General features: G+C 50.6%; 1 protein-coding gene across 1 annotated transcript in view; it reads right to left on the bottom strand.

The window, feature by feature from the left end:
• nox4 (NADPH oxidase 4) overlaps positions 1-14,978 on the bottom strand; it is a 265,875-nt gene that overhangs the window by 189,261 nt on the left and 61,636 nt on the right. Inside the window, exons 5-8 of the mRNA XM_085998801.1 lie at positions 9,110-9,207; positions 6,585-6,612; positions 5,559-5,631; positions 5,353-5,433 (exon numbers count right to left, since the gene is read on the bottom strand). Coding sequence (XP_085854927.1) covers positions 5,353-5,433; positions 5,559-5,631; positions 6,585-6,612; positions 9,110-9,207 — 280 coding nt within the window. The remainder of the gene's footprint in view (positions 1-5,352; positions 5,434-5,558; positions 5,632-6,584; positions 6,613-9,109; positions 9,208-14,978) is intronic.

Here is a 14,978-nt window from a genome sequence, read left to right as displayed (position 1 = left end):
TCCGGCAAGTGACAGCTGCCCTTTATAGAAGAAGGCGTCAATTCATCACCTTCCCTCTGACCCTGGAGAAGCAGGCGGAGCGCGCGCAGGGCTTCGCTGCTATTGCGGACTTCCCCATGGTGCAGGGGGCGATTGATTGCACACACGTGGCTTTGCGGGTGCCATTACTGAATCCTGAGGACTTCCGCAACCGCAAGGGGTTCCACTCCTTCAATGTGCAGCTGGTCTGTGACCTCCGCCAAATGATCATGGCAGTCAACGCCCAATTCCCAGGGAGCAGCCACGATGCGTTCATCCTGCGGCAGACCTCAGTTTGTAACCTTTTTGAGGGGCCGGCTCACCCACGAGGCTGGCTTCTTGGGGACAAGGGCTATCCTCTCTGCCCATGGCTCATGACACCACTCCGTTTGGCCGCCACCCCAGCAGAAGAGCTGTACAACAGCAACCATCAGGCGACCAGGAACATTGTGGAGCACACTATTGGTGTGCTGAAACAGCGTTTCCGCTGTCTAGACCATTCGGGGTGAGGCCTGCAGTACTTGCCGGAGCAAGTGGGTCACATCGTCGTCGTCTGCTGCATGCTCCACAACTTGGCCATTCGACGCACCCAGCCAATGCCAGCTGTCCCTCAAGGTCCAGCAGAGCAGGCGGACGAGGAGGAGGAGGAGGAGGACGAGCAGGCGGACGAGGAGGAGGAGGAGGAGGAGCATGCGGACGAGGAGGAGGAGGAGGAGGAGGAAGATGGGAGGGCTCCTGAAAGTGGAAGGGCCATCCGTCAGAGGCTCATCAGGACTCGGTTCGAGGCCCCTCTGACGGAATGATGGGTGTCATTCGTCCTGCGCACTTCGGATCTTTCAAAGCCTCTGAAGGCCAGCATGACTGTAAATAGTAACGTGTGCCATTGCAAATTAAAACTTTTCTTTATTGTCAAAAAAGTCCTTCTAACGTCATGTCAACAGAAACCATAACTAACAAAATAACAGTTAACTCTTCGGCAAAGCCGCAAAACTAAACAAACCATTTCCAACAATCACAACAGGTGAGGGTGTCCTTGAATTTGGCCAAAGAAACATCTCAGCACCTCCCTCTACTGCTGGCCCCTTGATGGAGAATGACTTCTCTTTCGCGGTCGGCCCCTTCCCTCCCTGCTGCTCCTACGTAATTGAACCCCAATGGCGGGGTCAAGGCTGGGGGACGCCTGCTGACTGTGTGGAAGCGCAGAAGCCCCCGAGGGACGGCCTGGATGACCTCTGGTCTTGGAGGGTGCGGAGGCTGGCTGCTTGATCTGGGCATGGCTGGAAGCAGTGTGCCCTGCAGGTGGTGGCAGCTGCACTGCAAATGTACCAGCGGTGGCATGAGCAATGGTCACCTGCCGAGAGAGGACACTTGCACCATGGTCGGATGACACACTGGCTCTCTGAGGGGACCGGTTCAGCTCATCCGCCACAATCAACTGCTCCACTGATTGCTGGCCTCGTATGGTACTGGAAGGGCCCGGGGTGATCCTAGCTGATGCAGATAGGGTGGCTGCAGTGAGAGTTCGCGTTGCCTCAATCTGGGTGTGGACGAGGCCAGCAAGTGACTGCGTGGCAGCAGTGAGGACCTGTGTGGCAGGTGCCAGTGCTTCGGAGAAGCCCTGGACAGTTCTTTCCATTGCTTCGGACAAGGCCGAAGCAGTCCGTTCCACTGCCTCGGACAAGCCCTGGACAGACCTTTCCAGGGATTATCCGAAGCTCTGAACAGTCCTTTCCATAGCAGCCTTGAAGCCTTGGACAGTCCTCTCCATTGCTGCCCCGAAGCCCTGGACAATCCTCTCCATTGCTGCTCCAAAGTCCAGCACACTCTTTGCCAGTGTTTCTATCGACTGAGGCATCCTCCCCACTGCAGCCATCAGCTCAGTGTGCCTGAGCCGGGCCTGGGTACTCATTTCAGCCAGGCTACGCACCTCCTCTGCACTCTGTGCAGCAGTCATCGCTCCCTGCCTTGCCCTCCGGGGAGCCGGTGGCCGAACTTGCCTACCCCCCTCGCGTTGCTGCAGGCTGCTTATTCTGGCAACTGGCTCATCATCAGAGCCCCCCACCCCTCCCCTCCAGGGAACTACTATCCCCAGTCTGCAGATGTGTAGGCTCCCCTGAGGCTGGAACGGATGCTCCGGCTTCCTCCTGATCCTCGCCTCCGGAGGCACTGGCACTGGCAGCTTCAGGGCGCAGATCCCGAGTTGGTGATGCAGCATCTGAAAGCAGGGAGGTGGAAGAGTGGCTTTAGCAAAAGGACAGGTTGGCGGCAAGGCATGCCAGATTGCGGCAAGGCTCTGACATGGCTGCACACTGAGAAAGCATGCTGGCGGGGGGACCAAGTGGAAGGAGACAGCTGAAAAAGGTGAGAGCCTTACCCTCGCTGTCGACAATGGGGTCGGCAGCTGCAGTGGTAACAGGACCACTCAGACGTCCTCCAAGAATCTGGTGCACTCTCTCCTCGAGATCCGTGAGAGTGACCACTTGTGGAGGTCCGCCACTGGTTCGAAGCTGGTCCTTGCGGATCGTCACCAGCTTGGACTGCAGGGGAAAGAAGGGGAAGTTCTGTTACATGATGCCCTGAGTGATCATCTCATGCCCCCCATGGTGCAAGAGCCCTTACATGATGCCTTGAGTGATCATCTCATGCCCCCCATGGTGCAAGAGCCCTTACATGATGCCTTGAGTGATCATCTCATGCCCCCCATGGTGCAAGAGCCCTTACATGATGCCCTGAGTGATCATCTCATGCCCCCCATGGTGCAAGAGCCCTTACATGATGCCTTGAGTGATCATCTCATGCCCCCCATGGTGCAAGAGCCCTTACATGATGCCTTGAGTCAAATGTGCATGTGTGTGCCCAGAAAGGGCCATGGGTGCTTGCTGACAGATGGCCATTGGGGCATCATGGCTACAGGGTGCGCAAAGTCAGGTGCAGATGGAGGGAATCAGAAGTTTGCATAAACAACACTCACCCTAACGACCCGAGTGAGGTCGTTGAATTTCTTCCTGCACTGAACAGGGCTCCTGGTCGCCATGCTGCTGGAGTTGACCCTCTGACAAACATCCCTCCAAGCTCGGCGGTAGTCCTTTTGATTCGGCCTCCTGCCATTGTCAGGATAGAGAACATCTCGACGGCGCTCCACTGCGGACACCAACTGCTCCAGAGCCTCAGTGCTGAAGCGCTCTGCTCTCTGTCTCACCTTCTCCATCCTCACCAAGTTTTTTGCGCCAGAGAAGGGCGAGCGCCGATTTTGAGGCCTACAGGGCGATGAGTGTGGAAGCTGAGGCTGACTGACCCACCCCTTTAAGAGCCGGCCGGCGCCTGGAAGTCTCGTGGTTATCGGTAATTGAGATCACCTGCGCTGCGCCCGTCCGCGCCGATATTGGGTAGCGCCGGAAGTTTTGCGCCTTAGGAGGCCCGTGCGACGTCTGAATTCGTGCCTCAATCCCCTTTGGGGGCGATGCAACCCAATATCGAGCCAGGCGGTGATAAGTTTTGTCTGGCTATAAACTTTGCGCAGCGCCATTTCTAACGCCTCAAGCGGGGCTATACCCAATTTCTAGGCCAACTGCATCATATCAGTTTCTCATTATATCAGCCAATAACAGCCTATTTCAGCCCCGTGTTGGTTGTCGCAGGTGTGGGTTGTGATGGGTTGTAACCCAGTGTTAGTTTGAGGAAGTGAATATTACATGAGCATTTGTGAACCTCGCAATATTTGACAGCTTCAATTCAGTTTTCAATGGGCTGCATCTAGTCTGGATTCGCTTTATAGAAACTGATGAATTGTAAGAGCAAACAATCTCTGCAACTCATTTTTACACTCTTTTGAAATACAAGCTGCAAACAACTAAATACGGACACCAGGAGACTTATAATTAAGAGCTGGGACAATCATACTGGCCAATCATTGACTGTCTAAAGTTCTGAGCCTGCAAATTCTGTAATCGGGGGGGGGACGGGGCGGGGGGCGGGGAGAAGAACAGAGACACCACTGCAGCAGCGGGGCTGCAATTTGGGCAAGAACTACAAATCTGCTGGGCTTCCACCTCTCCAACGTTGCTTCACAAAGTGTGCTGCAGGGGGTGGGGGGCGGAAGGGCGGCTTTTTCTGCTGCCTCCAGTTATGTAGCACTTTGGGAGTATGTCTGATGAGTGTTCCCAGTAATGCTTGGCTACCCCAGGAATTCCACCTCAATTGCACTTGATCGGCCCAATGGGTTCTATGCCTGTTGAGAGGAAGGTCCTGCTGCAAGTTCCTGCTCCAGAGCAGGGCAGGTGCCACTGTGGAAACACTACTGTTGTGGATCCCTGCTCTGAATGTTTAAATGACTCTTTCCCCAAGATTTCAGATGGGGTCAGCAACAGGGCAAAGCAACAAGTAGAAATTCCGCTGCCTTCCAACCCCTCAAAAACATCCACCCGATTGAGCAGAGTGAGGGTTGTATTTGTTAGGATCATAAGTTCATGTGTAAGTAATGGAGAAGTTTTAAAATTTCCCATAGACTTGTTGTAACCCAAAGGTGGAGGAAATTTCTATATAAAATAGACTCCATCAATATAATTTGAAAAAAGAACATACCCACGTCATACTTTATACAGATTAATTTAATGTTTTTAAATTACATTTGGCCTGGAATTTGCGATAGGAATAACGGTGAGGCTATCAGCTTTCTGTACATGATTTTACATTAAATTAAATATTCTAACTTACACTTCTTGGTTTAGACTCTGCGCGCCTCAGTAAGGGTTTTTCAATCTGATTGGTTGAAGAGACATGCTGATGCTTGCCCTGTTCACACAGGTCCCAGATCCCCTGTAGAGGGCGCCGCGCTGTATTGGACTCCCTATGACTGCATGTTTCCCCGCAAAAGCCCACAAAAATTCTGTAGGTAGCTGCAAGCGTAATGAATGGTGAGCGCCGTTCCTTTAACGCTGAATGCAAAATCCAGGCCATTGACACAACTGAGATCAGGCATGCATGGTTAGGGGAATTGCAGCTGTGAACCAGCATTATAAGACTTCAAGGCTGGTTAGAAATCCAGAATACTACAGCAACACATTACACCATCAGATTACACAGTTCATGCCATTTATACACAAAACACCACATTCGGTGTTGAAGTCTCTGCTGGATACACAAATAAGATAGATAGCATTTGGATTTGTTAAGATCTTGCAGTTAAAAGAAATTGCATTGCAGAGGCCTGTAGTCTTAACTAATCCTAATTTTCTTAAATATGCAGCATATGGCCACTGTTATCGATTTTGCATCAACATCACATAGGTTTGCTAAAATCATGTTTTTCGAAAAAGGTTACTTCAGCACACTTACCCAGTCACATGAAGCAGAAGTAAAATGTAGAAGACTATGAAGAGGTTATGTGTGTAGCAAAAGATATCATAGTTTGAAAACCTGCAAAGCAGAAAGTTCAACAGTACACATTAATAGCATCCAACCGGGGAAAAAGATGACTCATTTTAATAATTCACTCATTCCTACGTGGACATACAGATAAAGTTGCCAGTGCACATTCTTACCTTAGAGAGTATGATGAAGATGTGCACATTAAGAAAAGCACCAGCACCATGAAGAAGCCAGTTACTCCTGGAACTAAACAACAAGTTATCGACAACTGAAAAACTGCAAATTAGCAGCTTTTAAAATCATGAAATTAAACAGCTTCAATAAATGGAGATGACATTGTGTGACAATTCAGGAGGAGCTCTGCTATCCTTGTTCTACCAAGAAAAATTAGTAACACAACCACAAATCTCCTCACAAACAGCCCTGTTCAGAGAAGGCATGGAAATTATTTTTTAAAAGGTGCAGAAAAAATTAAAACTGCCCTTTGCTTGGCCTCTGAAAGGCCATGCCTTATAATGTCCCAATTTTTCTCCACAAAAAAATGCACATCTTGGAGGACAGCCAGTGGTCCTTTATTAGCTGTCGTCACTCGAAAATGTGGCCTCTGAACCCTGTGGTGCTTCCAGCACACCATGCGCTCCGAGCTGCAGCACTGAAAAAATATTTTAATGAGCTGACCTTGCATTATGTGGAGTAGCAGTCCCAGTGGCACCGTATTATCAGGTCCAAAAATTATCAAAAAAAACTTGAATGCTTTGATAATAAATTTTGAAGAGTTAACAACCTAAAAACAAAGCCAAAAAATGGAATTATTGGTTGTATGCTTGGGATTTGGTCTGTAGAGGGGAAAATCCTAATTTGAAGACATGCTAAACATGCTGTGGTCCATTGAATAAAGTGATCTTTCCTCAATCCAACCCATCTATGTTCAGAGTGGAAACTAGGCTTGTGGATTCAGGGGCAGTGCCTGGTGACTTCAAGACCAGAAGAGAAATAAAAGAAAACCTTCTCTTAATTACTGATAAGGCGTAACTTCTAAAGTAAACAGACAGCATGAATCTTGGTGCACTTTTGTAACAATAGCATTAAACCAGATGTTTGGCATGATTTATTTCAACCAACGTAATCTCAAGACGATAGATAACACAAAACATGATTTTGTAAATCAGTACCAAGAGCCCTGCAAATAAAGTACTCACGTGTTGTGAAGAGCATCTTCCTGGGATCCTGGAAAAGAAAAGGTTTATATCTTTAAATAGTCACTATTCTGAGTGCTAAATTGCCTCATTCTACACCCACCCCCCCCCCTTCAGATCACTTTGAGGAGGAAATCTACACTAATTTAAAAAATACCATGCATAGTAATACCTCACACAATCTGCCAGGAATTGCATTAAAAACTCTATTGCTTGATTGCTAGGTGCCTCCAAAAGGCCACTGACATTGAAAATTATATGCACATGTCATTTTTGGAAGCTATGATGTGCCTGTATTGTTTTAATTCTACAGATGAGAAGATATAATTATATAAACAAAGCACTTTTTTAAAACTCAACTGGATTTATTTCCTATGCTTCGGAACAGTCAACTCAAAAAACGTGCGAGAAATGTTTGCAACCCCAAGAAACAAAGTTAGAGCTGAATTTTCATTCAGATGCTTTTTCCACTAAACCAAACTACTCCAGCAGCAAGAGTTAAAGATGAAAGGAGCATTTCAGTAGAAAAATAGGTATTTATTAAATATCTTGGGGGGAAAATTGGGTTGCGCTCCCTTTGGGGCACTAACTTTGCCGTGCCCAGGCACTAGTTGCTTTGCGCCCCATTAGCTCCCTCTTAGGCTGCTGCTGGCTGCTGAATACCAAGATCACTGAATTCTATTTCCCCACTTAAGTGTAAATCCCTCGATATGGTTTCTGCCTCAAACAAATGTTGTAAACAGAGTGAATGGCACAACTCAGTTACAGTGGTACCTGGGCCTGTGATTTCAATTCTTGTCATAAAAATCTTTTAGCTGTTGTAAACAGTACTGTGAGCATTTTAACTTGCTAGCTGTTTTTAATCTTCATATATGAAAACAATTAGGGGGTGAATTTCCATAGGGTTCTTCATTCATCCACACTGTTTCTGCAGTTTCTCTGAGATTTCTGTGGCTCCTCCTCTGAAGTTATGGCATAAACATGGGACTGCCCCAGCTGAAATTCATCCCCTTAGTGTGTTAAGTTTAGGGGGTTTTGGCACTGAAAGCCAGCATGTGGATACTGGCAGTGAATCAGCAAAACTGTTATGTTTATTGGGAAAACTTACGCCATTAAAAACTGACAGTTTGTAACTGTGAATCTGTACATCAGTCCTTCATTAGGACATGCCCCTAATTGCCCCAACTCACATTCTCCCTTCCTCAAAACAGGATCTGTAGAATGCCCCTTCCTTGAATACGTAGTAAATATATGTACAGAGAGGTCTTAAACAAGGCCAATGGTTTTTGAAGAAAAATTGACAGCATTGTGGAATGTGATTCCCAATACAGCAGTGTAAGCTTGGATTCTCATGTAATAAAAATTGTAGTTGACTTTTCCCAGTCACTATAACACAGCTGCCCTCAATATAAATGTATGGAGTCACAGACTGAATCCCCAAACACTGTTAAACATTCTGGAATCCCATGTAATAAAAGCACAATTTGACTTCTTCAGTCACCATAGAGCAATGGTCTTGGTTATAAAATACCCAAGCAGTTTAAACAGATTGCACTGTTGCAGCCTTATTCTTAAGGGAGTCTGTTAAAAGCACAGCTGAACAGGATTACTGCAGCACACACTGAAGGCAGCATTCATCACCACCATCAGACACTGGAGTCTGAATGCTCAGCATGTAAAACTGTATGCAACAAAATGGCAACACTTAATAATTCTTTTTAAAAATAGATTCTCATGAAATCAAAACCTTTTCCTTATTGATGCTCAAGACTATGGATTGGATTTTTCTTCATGATCCCACCTTAAAACTGGTGAAATAGCCGCAGAAAATGGAACACAATTGGACAAGCGAGGCCGATTGCTGCATCCTCAACCTGAGCTGCAATCTCCTACGTCTGCCCTTGCCAGGATGGCCGGCAGGGGCAGTAGTCCCTGGGGCAGCAGCAGTAAGCCTCCCAGGTCACTGCATGGAGGGACAGGACTTTGTAATGGCCTCCTCGCCCTCCATATAGACCATGTACACACAACTTGCAAGACCTCGGTCTCAGCCAAAGCCCCCAAATAATTACAGTCTTCATCTTCAGGACTCTTCCACCCCCTTTAAATTTCAACTGCCTCATCAGCACGATCAAAATGTTCTTGCAAGGTAGCGGGCTCCCATGTGTAATGAGCCCTGAAACAGCAAAATGGAGTGGGGTTATGGCAGCGTCCGTTCTGCCCCACTGCTACCCCAACAAGGAGAAATCCAGCTCCATGTTTATTTAATGATTCCTTTGCTAAATAGAAATGAGTATTTTAATAAGAGGAGTATGTTACTTAAATATTCTGAATTAAGCTATCCTCACTGCATCAGGCAAACTACCTTCCACAACGAGGAGACTAAACTAATCATTGATAATAATGTCCTCCCACAATGGACTGAGCAATTAATTATTGTTTTGAGCTAATCACCATGATGTGATTAACAGCTGGCTTTAAAAATGATCTTTCTGTGTGACAAAGTATAAAAAACCCATCAGGGCACTGACCTCATCCCGATAGCGAGCAACATTGAGGGCTGGATAATCTTCACTGTAGCGCAGAGAGAAGTTTAGGGCGTTGACCATATGAGCTGCAACATGGACTACTGAAATCAGGAGTGAACAAAAGACATTACTTAGGAACTACTCACAAAGGGCAAAACTTTATTATGTTATCTCAATAAAATACTGCATTCAATATCAAAAAATATTATCAAAGATTTTGAAGCCGGAGTTTGCTCAAATTGCCAAGAGGACAAGAATGAATTCCCACAATGTTCACACCAAGAAATACAAAAGTCAAAAACCTGCCAACTTTCAATCATCCATGGTGCTGTATAATGTTTCAGCAGAAGAGACTATGACAAATTGGGGGCAATTTACAGAAATACAGGATATATTTCATTTCAAACTTGGCTTCAGCCAGCAGTATTTCTGGGTGAAGCTCATTGGCCAGAATTTTCCATACCTGGGAGAGCTGGGTGTGGGCAGTCGCCGTGGTAGGTCATGACCCCGTTCCTCATTCCATGCTGCTCCTCAGATCGACTTTGCGTTAATGGAGCATATTAAGGCCGCCCTGCGCATTACCTGGCCCAATTAAATGGTGCGGGTCTGATGACATCAGCAATGATATGTTTTCAGGTGGGATATTTAAAGGAGCCGTGGCCACATTGTTAGAGTCTGTTAAGAGTTTTTTGAAGTTGTAACGAGCAGAATAGATAAGGGGTAACCAGTGGATGTGGTGTATTTGGGTTTTCAGAAGGCATTCGATAAGGTGCCACACAAGAGGTTATTAAACACAATTAGGGCTCATGGGATTGAGGATTGGTTAAAGGACAGAAAACAGAGAATAGGAATAAACGGGCCATTTTCAGGTTGGCAGGCTGTAACTAGTGGGGTACCGCAGGGATCGGTGCTTGGTCCTCAGCTATTCACAATCTATATCAATGAGTTGGATGAAGGGACCAACTGTAATATATCCAAGTTTGCTGATGATACAAAGCTAGATGGGAATGTAAGTTGTGAGGAGGATGCAAGGAGGCTTCAAGTGGATATAGACAAGCTAAGTGAGTGGGCAAGAACATGGCAAATGGAATATAATGTGGAGAAATGTGAAGTTATCCACTTTGGTAGGAAAAATAGAAAAGCAGAGTATTTTTAAATGGTGAGAGATTGGGAAATGTTGGGGTTCAGAGGGACCTGGGTGTCCTTGTACACAAATCACTGGAAGTTAACATGCAGGTACAGCAAACAATTAGGAAAGCAAATGGTATGTTGGCCTTTATTACAAGAGGATTGGATTATAAGAGGAAAGACATCTTACTGCAATGATATAGGGCCCTGGTGAGACCACACCTAGGGCTAGATTTTCAGTATAGACAGTTTTGGGGCGCTAACCTTAGCGCCCGCCCGAAGTTAGCGCCCGCCCCAAAGTAGCGCCCCGTTGCCGGAAATTCAGTGGCTTCGCCCTAAGAGAGTGGTGGAGCGCTAAAAGAGGCGTTCCACTCCTACCTTTAGGCGCTAAGCCGGCGGTCCAGAGGGATAGCGCCCAGGCGGGGCGCAGCGCGGGTGCGGTCATTTTTGCACTGACAGCAGACCCCGTGGTGCCGACCAGCTGTTAAAGGGGGAAGGGACGAATTGGTCTGCTGCCACGCCCTGCACACTGCAGCCTTGCAAAGAGGCCTCAACACTGCTGCTCAGCCCCAGGGAGTCATGGCAACGCCAGAGAAGGCCCGTCAGCGTGCCCTGCGCTTCTCAGAGGGTGATCTGGACATAATGGTCACAGCTCTGGAGGTGAGGCGCAAGATCTTGTTTCCAGAGAGTGGGAGGAATCCAACCCACCATGACTACACCAAAGCCTGGAAGCAGATCGCCCAGAGGGTGACGTTCACCGGCGAGGCCCCCAGGACCCACAAACAATGCCGTAAAAAATACAACGATCTGACCAGGATTGTGAAGGTGAGTAGCCTTTCCAGTCTCCTGCTCATTCTTGCATGTACACCTGACATGATGGGCAAAGGGACCTGAAAGTCCTATTGGCCAGCCCTCAGCCAGCAGCATTGGGACAGTCATGAGCATCAAATGGCCATTCGGCACTCTACACTTTGGCCAAGCTATTCCACCATGGGAGGCAGTGCACAGTACATCAGGGCTTCACTCTGTCCAAGCTATTCCACCATGGGAGGCAGTGCACAGTACATCAGGGCTTCACTCTGTCCAAGCTATTCCACCATGGGAGGCAGTGCACACTACATCAGGGCTTCACTCTGTCCAAGCTATTCCACCATGGGAGGCAGTGCACAGTACATCAGGGCTTCACTCTGTCCAAGCTATTCCACCATGGGAGGCAGTGCACACTACATCAGGGCTTCACTCTGTCCAAGCTATTCCACCATGGGAGGCAGTGCACACTACATCAGGGCTTCACTCTGTCCAAGCTATTCCACCATGGGAGGCAGTGCACACTACATCAGGGCTTCACTGCGCACTTACAGCCCGTCCTTTCTCTTGCAGGCTAAAGTAGCGTTTAATCGCCAGGCCCGTGCCAGGGGTGGCCGCGCCAAGCTGCAGAAGCTCACTCGGCTGGAGGAGCGCGTGTGTGTGCTCATGGGAGCCCGTGTGATTGTCCCCACAGCGTGCGGTGTATCCGACCCTCCACTGCCCGGCAATGGTAAGGACCTTGCCTTTTGGCCCTCTCGCGTCGCACTGGCCCATCCGAGCTACCTCCTTTGCCACTGTCCCACCAATGCGCTGAATCCCACCAGTCCTAACTCCCTCGCTGACGCCGTCTCCTCACTCTGAAGCTACTCTTGTGCATTCCTGCTTTCAGCTGGTGACGACCAGGACCCTGAAGCTGCCAGTGACAGCACCTCCAACCAGGAGGAGGAGGAGGAGCAAGCCGGACCTTCGGGGGAACAGTCATGTCCTGCAGGAGAGGAGGAAATGCTTGACACCTCCTCACTGGACGAGTGCCTGGAGGAACTGTCGCAGGGCAATGCAGCTTCTGGGACCAGTGGCGTCCAGCCACCCAGCAGCCGTGCGCGTGGCCCGCGGCCTTCCCCCCAAAGGGGGGAAGGATCAGAGGGGAGTGCTGCTGCTCGGCACACTCGCCGTCACCAACGCGGCAAGGGTCCCCTAGTTCGGCCCCCTCCTCCCCAGCGGGAGAGTCGCGACTCCAGTCCGGACACCTTCACTTCGGAGGAGGTGCGGAAGCTGGATAAGATGGCCGACGACTCGGACCGGCGCCATACGGAGCTCATGAGCGTGGTGGGGCGCATGCCTGAGGCCATCGAGTCGCTGGCGACCAGTGTGCGCGAGTTCAGGGCAGCAACTGCCGCGAGTGGCCGCATGCTGACTGATGCCGTCAAGACCCTGGCGGATGTGATGCGCGCGCACACCAGGACCACAGGGCCACTCACTGCTGCCACATGCGCTGTCTCAGGCAGGCATCGCCAGGGCAGCCGCCGCGCTGGACCATCCCAGCAAGCCGCCCGTCGGCTGATTGCTGCGGATCCTGCAGTGCGGGCCCGGCCGAGTGCCACCGCGCCACAGCACCAGCCAGCGCATCCCAGACGCCAGCTGGCCCACATTGCGCCATCCGTCGCCGCCATTCCCCCTCTGGGGCGTCAAGGGCAAGCGGCTGCAGCTGATGGTGGCCAGGCTCAGGTGCGCCACTCAGCAGACGGCCCCTCGAGGCCCAAACGCCGTGTAGGCCGCCCCCCAGCGGCATCTGGCGGAAGGGCATCTGAGCCTCAGGCGCCTTCCCCCAGCCTCGCAGCAGCCACTGGGCAGAGCTTGCGAAGGAGCAGCAGGCCGGGCAGGGGAGGCAAAAGGCTGGCCAAGGTCTCGCCCTCGCGGGCCACTCAGTAGAGGGTGTGGGCAGCTTTCCTTTAATATGGCGGTGGCCATCTTTATTTTGCCCATGGTTGTGCTTTTGGAGGGCTTATTTTTTGCGTTAGGCCGACGTTGAGGCCCGGTTTGAAGAAAGGTGGAGTGGCTCCTCCCCAGTTTGTGGGAGTGAGTCGTTTGTTGGGCTTTTTGTGGGGCCCGTTTATTGTTTTTGGGGATTCATGTGGGAAGGGCTTTTCATTTTTGTGCAATAAAAAATTATCTTTATTCATGCAGTCTCCATGGTTGTTCTTCTTAGTGTTTGTTGGCTTCGCCGGCTGAGGGCTTGCGGAGCGGCTGCATTCATCTTCCCTCATGGCCCCTGGCCATTCCCTGACAGGGGGCTTAGAAGTACCGTGTAATAAGGTGGCGTCGTGCGGCCCTTGGCCCTGGTCGCTCCCTCCTGGGAACGTACTCCTGCTCCTCCTCCTCCTCCTCATGCTCCTCCTGCTCCTCCTCCTGAGGTGCTGGTCCAACGTCAGGTGGCAGTGCCTGAGTCCTGCGGATAGCCAGGTTGTGTAGCATGCAGCAAACCACCACAAATTGGGAGACCCGGTCCGGCGAATACTGGAGAGCTCCTCTGGAGCGATCAAGGCAGCGGAACCGCTGCTTGAGGACCCCAATAGTTAGCTCGATGATGTTGCGGGTGGTTTGATGGCTCTCGTTGTAGGCCTCTTCAGCAGCGGTCCTGGGCGCGCGGAGCGGGGTCATGAGCCAGGTGCACAAAGGATAGCCTTTGTCCCCGATGAGCCATCCTCTTGGGGGAGGCTGTGCCTGGAACATGTCATGCACAGTACTCTGCCGCAGGATAAAGGCATCGTGGCTGCTGCCTGGGAAGCTGGCATTGACTGCCATGATGCGCTGCTTGTGGTCACATACCAGCTGCACATTCAGAGAATGGTAGCCCTTCCTGTTGCGATACTGCTCGCCATGCTCCAGAGGGGCCCGCAAAGCCACATGCGTACAGTCAATGGCGCCCTGCACCAAGGGGAATTCCCCGAGTCTGGCAAATCCCAATGCGCGCTGATGCTGGCTCTCGAGGGCCATGGGGAAGGAGATGAATTGGCTTCTCCTTCTGAACAGTGCTTCGGTCACGTGGCGGATGCAGCGATGCACGCCATACTGGGAGATGTTTGCTATGTCCCCAGCAGCGTATTGGAAGGAGCCGGTGGCATAGAAGTTCAATGCCACCGTCACCTTCACTTCCACCGACAGAGACGTCCTGCACCTGAGCTTTGGCCGCAGATCTCGGCGAAGCAGGTGGCAGATCTCTGCAATCACCTCCTTTCGGAATCGGAGCCTTCTAACACATCGCGCGGCACTCATGTTTAGGTAGGAGCGCTGCTGGCGGTATAGCCTGACTGGGTAAGGCCTACGTGGCCGACGCCTGTAGCCCCCTCTGCCTCTAGCCAGGGCTGCCCCTCTCACAATGCGTCTGCGAGCCCTACGGACATGGCGCTGCAGCTGCGCGTTGGCACCCCATGCAGCCCCCATCAAATCCTGGCAAACAGTCTAATTTCCAAATGGCCACTTGCAGCGCTATGGCCTGAGTCCAAAAATACCTGGCTCTTGCTGCTTGAAACCAGTTAGCTATCCTCCTTGTTGTGTCTCCAGAAATGTGTTGCACAGGACTGTTTTCTGAAAAAAGGCTGGCCTTTATACTGGAGAGGACGTTCCCTTTAATTAGCGCCCCCCGGGGCCCGCGCTGGTTGTGTTGCGTTCCTTTTTCCAAACGCTCCGGCCGCCCGCCGCACAATGGGGTGGTCCGACTGAAGTTTGCAATCGGGGCGGCCAAAGGGCGTTGCACGAGGATGTGACGTCATTTTCTGCGCGCGCATCCGGGCGGGCGCTAAACTTTGCGCCGGCGCTAACGGGCAACTTAATTTGGGGCGGGGCGCAAACTGCGCTGCGCCCGGGCGCTACACGCATAGCGCCCGGAAATCACTTCTCTTAAGGCGCTAACTGCTGGCGCAAGCGACTGAAAATCTAG

The sequence above is a fragment of the Somniosus microcephalus genome, chromosome 10, assembly GCF_052327205.1.
Source record: "Somniosus microcephalus isolate GS21.2 chromosome 10, FLI_Smic_1.0, whole genome shotgun sequence".
Classification (NCBI taxonomy): Eukaryota; Metazoa; Chordata; class Chondrichthyes; order Squaliformes; family Somniosidae; genus Somniosus; species Somniosus microcephalus.
Note: the sequence above shows the minus strand (reverse complement) of the source record. Positions and strands in the feature narration are given on the sequence as shown.